The sequence below is a fragment of the Musca vetustissima genome, unplaced genomic scaffold, assembly GCF_032173495.1.
Source record: "Musca vetustissima isolate MV318-11 ecotype Yass unplaced genomic scaffold, APGP_CSIRO_Mvet_v1 utg22753, whole genome shotgun sequence".
Classification (NCBI taxonomy): Eukaryota; Metazoa; Arthropoda; class Insecta; order Diptera; family Muscidae; genus Musca; species Musca vetustissima.
This window is the reverse complement of record NW_026887989.1, coordinates 9,627-19,175: the sequence shown is the minus strand read 5'-3', so window position 1 is coordinate 19,175 and position 9,549 is coordinate 9,627. Positions and strand designations below refer to the sequence as shown.

General features: G+C 35.1%; 1 protein-coding gene across 1 annotated transcript; it reads left to right on the top strand.

Moving 5' to 3' along the window:
* Positions 1-3,109: 3,109 nt before the first annotated feature.
* Positions 3,110-7,101, top strand: LOC133335821 (uncharacterized). The gene is made up of 4 exons (XM_061544118.1): positions 3,110-3,289; positions 6,253-6,413; positions 6,478-6,600; positions 6,660-7,101. The coding sequence occupies exons 1-4, from the start codon at positions 3,244-3,246 to the stop codon at positions 6,723-6,725; spliced, it is 396 nt and encodes a 131-aa protein (XP_061400102.1). The 5' UTR covers positions 3,110-3,243; the 3' UTR covers positions 6,726-7,101.
* The last annotated feature ends 2,448 nt before the right edge of the window (positions 7,102-9,549 follow it).

The following is a 9,549-nucleotide window of genomic DNA, read 5'->3' as shown; positions in this document are numbered from 1 at the left end:
TAACGGTGTACTAATGCAGGAACGTTTTTATACGATATATTAATAATTTAAATTAGGTATCAGTTGTGTAATTAAAAATTAGTTTAGACAAAAAATAATATTTTTAAATTTTGAACACCCCCAATTAATCATCGAAGACCCAATAAGTATATATATATTCGTGATCAGAATTAAATTCTATGTCGTCTGTTGAAATCACGATATATATTGCAATAATTAAGATAGAGACCCCATATAATGGTACCCTACAATTTTCGGTTGGACACGTTTTTCAAGCGAATTAGCCAGCAACGTACATAGGATTTCATTTCGGGGGGCCCGGTAGTACAAAATGAATGCGTACGTCCCTGGAATTAGCTGTAGGTATATATTTTGGATTCTTATTGAGTGCCAATCTCACATCCAAAAATTATCAATATCTGTCCCGCATTGTACTGGATTTTGTTAACCCATTTCCATTTCTTTGAATATATGACAAATAGATAAAGTTCCAATGTAAATGCCATTTATTTTGAATATCCATCTCATGTTGGAAGGCATAAATAGTTCGGCCTGGCCAATCAAAAAGACATTTTTACTTGTTATATGAATTATACAGATGATGTTTTTGTGATTCTAATCACTGTTGATTTATAGATTCATCCTCGTACAAACCAAAATAAAGAAGATCTTAAGTGAATGTGTGAAGATTACTATGAAATGCAAACAGGTTTTGGAGTTATATCAAATCATGAAAATCCATTACAAGGGCAGAGTAAAATATTTCAAATATTCAGAAAAAACCCTTTCCTCTTCCGATATTATTGTACACAGTACGAGTACTATCCAATATTAAAACAATGGTTGGCATGTATAAAGAGTGTACAGCTTACACTTTCCGATTACCGGTATTTGGTTGAAATTGTTTTTAATTTAGGAATAAATTAAAAATCGCTGTTAGCGTTTAATTACACTATGTAGCATGGTCTGAGGGATGAAAATTCCTTTTGGGGATGAAAGCCCTCGGCGAGTATTTTAAGAACTTAGAAGGACAAATTCGCCATAGGTTATGTTTTTGGGTTACATCGTGATTAATTTTTTTACTGTTGACCTAACAATTCATAAAGAAAACAGTTTTATCTGTTTGTTTGCGGTCATTGTAGATTCTATTTGAGATGGCATGTTTCAGTCAAATCGAATGAGGATTGTTTTGTAAGAAATATCTTCCTTTGTCTTGATTCATTATGTGTCCTTTTCCATTCATCCATACCATTTTGTACCCTATTTTTTGCTAAGTAAATACATGTAGTAATAATTGTAAAGAATTGAAGATTCGTCTGAAATATTTACTATAATATCAATGTGTCAAACACGTTATTAACTTTTATTTGCGTGGAACAAATTTGGATCCCTAACCTGAGACTGATTTGCAGACCATTTTTCTGTACCTTTTTTAATCAACCGATTAAACTGCGTATGGAACTGCAGGTCCATGTTATAATACGTCATTTTATAAATGATTAATTGCTGGCACTTAGGTTAGAAGATTGGAAAAATTTAAATATGCCGAAAATGGCTATAGAAAAAAAGACATATTGATATATTGATATAATTATCAAAAAACACATTACATCCAACTGATTAAAAAAGGGACTGAAATGACAAAACGTGTGCCGATCCTATTTTCAATACCAAACATCTTAGGAATAAAATCTAAAAATATATACTTTGGGTATGGGTATAAAAACCAAATAAATAATTAAGATGATAGAAATGAACATAGACACCGAAAATAATATAAAAGTACTTTTACATATATGATTAAAAAATCGACTCGACAAACACTATTAAAAATTTGCGCCAAAAAAATTTGTTTACAATTTGAAAATTGCAACAATGCAATGTTTGGATATTTTGAGAGTGGTTTAAGTCCATTTTTTCTTATATTGAGATATTAAAAGGTTTTCGTTTGATTTGTTTCAAAAATGTTGTTAGGTGGTATTCATTTTATTTGGGGCTTTGTGCCCTTAAACATGGTCGAGTATATAAAGCAATAGACTTAAACCACTTTCAAAACACATGAAGCAAGTTCAAAAGAGAACGATAAGAATTGCCGCAAGTGAACTCCCCTAATCTAAATCAGGACTAATTATAATAATTATTTTTATATTGCTTTTGACGTCTGTTGAATATCAAAACAAACAAAATGTGAAAACAGTTGCAAAATTTGGTTCATTTTGCGGGAAATGTATTTATTCGTATGATTTAAAATGACGAAAAATTATTTACATTTGTATGATAAGTCATGATAAATTCAGCATGATTAAGAAAATAAATCCTCAGTCGGCTTTTAATAATGACCAAATGTTATATGTAAACCCGCATTGCCCGAATAACACTTACTGAAACTGGCCATGTGAAGCAGACTGTCAAACATGGTGATGCTAGTTCAAGAAAATGTTCAATTAATTTTATAAAATTTTATGGAACAAAATGTTGTATGCATTTAAATAGAATATTAGGACAAAACAATCAAGCACCAACTAACACTGAGGCACTTTAGAGTTGTAATTAATTATCTTGTAAAAACCAGTTCAATTAATCCTGGGAGTGGTACACGAGCTTTGAAGAAATTTAGCCACATCAGGTCGAATTATGAGACAATGGTTTGAGCGTCCCAGATGATATTTTAAAGATAGCCCAACACAAGTCGGGCATGTAACAAGGAAGTTCTTTGTCACATTTGCACTGAATTTTGAAAGAAAACTGAATTTCAATAGTGGCATCAAGATGTTATACCAACACGTGGAAACACTTCAACTTCGTTGTTCATTAACCCAAAAATATGTGTGTAACGCCACTAACATACTATTAATTCCTATTCCACTAACTTGTAACTTGGCCACAAACGAAACCCACCCACTACATACTATTGTTTACACATATGTACATACATGCATGTTTATACCGTCATTTACTTTTCATTACAGGTACATGTCTGACGACAAAAATGCCACTCTCTCCCTTGTAAAATAGACGCACTACTGTAATTGGCAACCAAAATACCGAATTGTCCACCACTAAGAGCGCATCCATTCAATGGCATATACGACATCCGCAACGACGACCCTGAATTGACGAGCCACCAGTGAGAGTGAGTGACACACAATCGCCCAGAAAGCAAAATAAGAAAACGCGCGCGAACGCTCCATCCAAATAAAAAGTGACGAAGGTCTGTGCAGTAAAAAAAGTCTATGGACTAAAATGGATTACAGTTATCGACTTTTATGGCTCTTCTGCATTTCATTCGGTAAGTGAACGTTGTTAGTTAAAAGTGCGCCAACTCGCTGGTGTTAATCACCCACCTAGCCACGTAAATTTTGAGTGCGCAAGTACATATATACGAGTGTATGTGTGTGTGTTTTGGACACACAGTGTCATGCATGACAATTACATATACGCTCCACTAACCTAAAAACACGAAACGAAATGAACGAACCATTGTTCCAATTATTATCCCATACATGTACATACGAATATACTTACTAATAATAGTATCGATCGATATCGATATACTTGCGAAGTTGACCAAAACAGGAACATAACACCCTTTATAGATTTTCAGATCTGAGCCGTATAGACTTTTCCTAGTTTTTGTTGGACGCCAAGTGTATGGATAAATTCTAGATTTCAATGTGACCCCCAAAATGCCAAATATTGGGGGTACCGTTATATGGGGGCCGCCCATACACTTGGGTCACTATTAATACTTTTTGGTACTGACATGTGCTATAAAATGAGAGTCCACAATAACAAATTACAGCCAATTTCCTTCGAAACGTGTTCAACATGCTGAAAGTTGGGTGGTACCGCTATATGGGGGGCTACGCCAAAACGTGAAACGATATATCCCATTTGGAATACCAAACATCCTAGGAGTACTTGCAATGTCTGTGCAATATTTCAGAGCTCTATATTAAATATCGCAACCGACATAAAATGTTTTTCTGATCAAATATTTCGAGGTGTTGGAAACGGAGTGACAAATTTAATATACACTCCACCTTAGGTGGTATAATAAACATTTTAATCGTTAACCTACAACAGTGCCATTATTTAAAAAGCAAAAGCCGGGCAAGATTTGACTTTGTGTGTAAGACTATAATCTCCAAGATCGACATACATATCATTTTTTAAATATATGTATTTTAAAAATATTGAAAGTGTCCGTACAATACAGTTTTGAATTCATATATTGCTCATTTGCTGCAAGACCGGCATAAATCAAAAAAATTGATTTTGGTGAAAATGTGGTCTAAGCTTAACTCTCAGATATTTTTAGACGCAGATATTCATCTGATTTTTTATAAAACTATGAGAGTAAGTATGGGCTTATATTAAGAATGAGGTTCGTACATTTTTTTTTTTTCAATTTATTTGACAGTCTCAGCAATTGCACACACATTCACATACATTCAAATCTCGAAATATGGTCTCGACAAACATGGATTTTTGACATATTCTCCACATAAAGGTCCCGTACAATCCGAATTTTCCATATATACAGTGGCGAGCAAAAGTGTATGAATGTTGCTCTTTTCTCAAAATATTACCCTTTATTTTTTTCATAAAAAAGGAAACGACATAATATTGTATTTGGTTTATAACTTATTTGTTTATTTAACCCATTTATTTAATGCTAACATAAACTTATTTCATTCGACCACTTTTGCACGTAATTAAAAAATCTAAGTATACATATTTTTTTAATATTTGGCCCACAATCCTTTATTCTTTTTAACGCTTTGTAAACGCTTTGGCATACTTTCCACTAGATTATGAAGAGTTTCTTCCGGAATATTCTTCCACTCATCTTGAATTCTTTCCCAAAGTTCATGTTTTTTGGAGATCTTTCATATACTGCCAATCTCCTCTTCAGGAGGGCCCATAAATTTTCAATTGAATTTAAATCCGGGCTTTGTGGTGGCCACTTTATCAATTGAAAATTTTGAGTTACAAGCCAATTTTTAACAATTTTTGCGGTATGCTTTGGATCTCCATCCTGCTGGAACCATGTGTTCTCTTCGGGATATGGACATTTTTCTAAAAAATCTGACAAGTTCATCTGAAGAATACTTAAATAATCTTCCTTTTTCATTATTCCGTCTATTTTTACCAAAGGACCAACATTCCACCATTAAACCACCACCACCATGCTTTACAGTTTGCTTGACATGGTGACTCTGAAGATATTCTTTCCCAACCAATTAATTTTTGTTTCGTCCGACCATATCACATTCCAGTTACCATACTCTTTACAAAATTGTAGACGCGCCTTTACGTTCTTGGTTGACAAAGCTGGTTTTTTCTTCTTAACTGCCGAAACTAGCCCAATTCTTCGCAATGCCCGTCTAATCGTCCATTCACTTACGCTTTTACTAATTGCTTTTGCTCCTAGTTTTTTTTTATTTTCCAAGAATATATGTTATTGTTAATATATTTAAAAGAGATTAACATCCAAATGTTCAAAAATCGGGTAAAATGATCTTCCAAATAATGAGAATTTAGTATCAAAGCAGAACATACCAAAAACAACGGTAAACCAAAAAAAAAGAACCAACAAAAGTAATGCCAAGTTTTACGTGCAAAAGTTTTCGAATGGTGTTGTAAAGAGTTTAATAAAAATAAATGTAATATACAACACTTTTATTAAACTTTTTTTATTCATAAATATAGTTTAGTAGATGTGCAATAATGCCTTAAATTTTTTCCCCCATTTGGCTTTATAGCTAAAATTTAGGAAAGCAACAAATATGAATCGAGCAACATTCATACACTTTTGCTCGCCACTGCACGTTACTATTTAGAACAATTGCATAAAATACCTTGTTAATAACAAAAAATAATCGAAGTTGGCCATAATTTCTCTCAATATTTGCTGGCAAATAAATTTATGCTTGCTGTCAGTTTGATCAAACTGTTTTGATTAATAAAAGATTCTTGCAGGTTTTCATTCCAAAGGTATCTCTCGATACCCATGAATTAAGAGCGTCTTCATATTATTATGTTTACAAAATTACATATAATCTAGACCTTTGTGACCAACAAGCAAAATTTAGATCAGAAGCGACTTCGAATCATGTGTACCATAAATCATAGATAAAACGTTTTAATGGAATAAAATTTTTGTTAAATATTCCCCATATACGTTTCAAACAATAATATTACAATTATATCATATTTATAATTATGTATATATATTCGTATTTTCAGGACCTATTCTATTTTCTTTCGTTTCACTGCAGGAAATTGCAAGTCCCGTTTTTCAAAACCACAAAACGAAAGAATGGACAAATTTAGATAACATTACATTCTCTTTCGATTGTACGAAACGTCCAGTTGGATTCTACGCCGACATGGAATACAATTGTCAAGTAAACTTGTGAACCTTACCACATTCAAAACGTTGACTTTATTGACTTCTACATATGATTTCAGATATTCCACATGTGCGACGAAGAGGGTAATCGTATTCCACACTTATGTGCCAATGAAACATCATTCAATCAGGAGTATCGAATTTGTGATTGGGATTACAATTTCAACTGCACCGAATCTCCGGTAAGTCCATTCGTTTATTTGAGTACATCCCAACACACCAATAATCGCTCGATTTTCAGAAATGGTTTTACTTGAACGAACTTACATATGCCACAGAGCCCCCGGACGAAGATGAAGACTATTAATTGGTCGAGTTCGTTTGACCACTCAGAACTCAATGCAAATGTGTTCCTGACGCACAACCCAGCATGGGTGACCCAAAGCAATACTCCAACGGGGTGATTATTCAAACCTGTAAACAAGTGTAAAAAAGTTAACAATCAATTAATATAAATTGATGTATGTATAAATGTTGTATGTATTTAATGTGTGTAAGTTTATTTTATTTTACTTGTGTAGCTTTTGTAAATTCGTCACTATCTTATTTTATGTCCACCTACAACTGTAAATCGAAACCTAACTGTTGTGTAGTGTAATGCCTTTCTTTCGTGGAAAGGAAAATGTTGTTGATATTTTAGCCAATAAATAGTGTGTTGAAAATGTTGTAAATTGAATAACTATTTACGTTATCTGTTTTTTTTTTATTTTTTATGGTTTTCATTTAATATAGGATATCATCGAAATTGTATCTTTAACGATAGATTGTTAAATGTACAAATAAATTTATGTTTCAAAAAATTCATATTTATGGTTCCACATTTACTTAATAAGTCCACGAAAAATTACTGGTGTACACATTTATTGCACAGTTCCGCTTGAGCAAAATTGTGCTCACTGGAACATCGGACACTAAAAATTCAATCAGATTAGAAAGTGGCTTAGGAAATGGTCTAACGTTTGCTGTTTTTCCCGCAAGCTCTACACTTGATGCTTCCCTCGCACCAAAATTGTGTAAATATGCCTGAAGGCTGTTGTGTTCTGTAAAAATACCTATAAGTGCTAATTTCCTTTTTTGTTATGCGTTATGATTTGCTTTGTCCAATCCTCATTTGGGTCTTCCCATAAAATTCTTGTGTTCTTTCCAGCCCCCTCTTTATTCCAAAGAGTGGGTCTCCTTTGCCCATGACCTCAGTTCTTGGCGTGTTGCGATAAAATGTTTGGCATTATTATCATCTACTGTTGGTCGGTCAGTGACACTCCTGGCGAGTAGATTTCTTATCAATTCCTATTATTATAAATTCCAGTAGAGTGTTGGTTTAAACTGTTTTGAAAGTTATATTTAATTATTTCAATAACAATTAGTAGTACGAATTTCCAAAACTTAACCGAAACTACACCCGCACTGTCATCCTAAAACCAAGTTTCAGGATTCCAACTCTATCGGTTCACCTATAATTCAAATTGTCCAAATTTAGTATATAGTAGTACCAATTTCCAAAACTCCCTACATACCACAATCATGCACCTCCACAGCGATCCTAATTCAAAATTTCAGAATTCCAACTCTATCGCTTCGCCCACCATTTAAATTGTACCAAATTTAGTTCACATTTCTAAAACTTCCTAAATATATCAATCTAGAATTCCAAATCTATTGCTGGCTTGTGACAGAACTTTCGTTCCATAAGCCGAGCTTAAAAAAGATTTCCAGGCGCGTCGGTCTTTTGCGCAGTTTTTCCAATTTAAAAGACCATATTCGGCAATGTTGTCTTCCACTTGGTCTTTCCATCTTATTCCCCTTCTGCGTGAACCATCAGCTGGTTCGCTTTTATATGCCTTCTGCGCTGGGGCATCTTCATCCATTCTCACAACATGACCTAGCCAACGTAGTCGTTTCAGCTCAATACGTCTAACAATGTCAATGTCCGAAAATGGCTGGTACAACTCATGGTTCACTCGAAATCGATATTCTCCGTCAACGCAGATCGGCCCATAGATCTTTCGGAAATTTTTTCCCTCGAACACTCCAAGAGCTGCCTCATCTGCTAGCGCAAGTACCCATGCTTCAGATCCATATAACAGCACGGGTAGAATCAGCATCTTTTAGAGTGTGAGTTTGGTCTGGCGGGATGTGGCCTTGCTTTTGAGTTGTTTGCTCAGACCATCTGTTGGCCATCACTATCCTTCTCCGAATTTCAAAACTGATGTCATTCGTTTTATTTATGGCGGTACCAAGGTATATAAAATCTTTGACTACCTCGAAGCTGTAGTTCTCAAGTTCCACAGTTGGTCCGAGTCTACTGGACGTTTTACGCGTTGATACCATCGGCTTGGTCTTCTCGCCGTTTACTGCCAGACCCACTTTGACAGACTCCTTCTCGATTTGTTCAGAGGTGGCTGTTACCGCTCTCAGTGTTCGACCCATTATGTCGATGTCATCGGCGTAGGCGAGTAACATGTGTTGTTTGGTGTACAGAGTGCCATTTCTGTTCACTTTTGCCTCTCGTATGACGTTTTCCAGCAGGATGTTAAAAAGGTCACACGACAAACTGTCACCTTGTTTGAATCCTCGTTCGGTAGTAAAGGGCTCCGGGAGGTCCTTTCCGACTTTAACTGCTAATCTTGTGTCAGTTGAAGTTATCCTGCATAGCCGTATTAATTTTGCAGGAATGCCAAACGGATGGAGCTGTCGAATGTGGCTTTATAGTCGACGAATAGGTGGAATGTGTCAATGTGTTTTTCGTGGGTTTTTTCAGGATTTGGCGCAGAGTGAAAATCTGGTCAATGGTGGATTTGCCAGGTCGGAAGACGCATTGATATGGTCCAATAATGGGATCGGGAGAAATCCAAGTGGCCTTGTGTATATCGAAATGCTTGAATCTGGTGCTGCTAACTACCAAGTTTTTTGCTGCCGCGAAGTCGATCAACCTCATGCCGTTGCCTGAGGCTGAATTTTCCGACGGTGGGGCCAAAGATATTTTCCTTTCCGATTTTTGCATTAACATCTCCTAGCAGAATTTTAATGTCATGGCCAGGGCAACGGTCATATGATGTTTCTAGGCGCTCGTAAAATATGTCTTTGGTCTGTTCATCTTTATCTTCGATCGGAGCATGGGCGCAAATGAGACT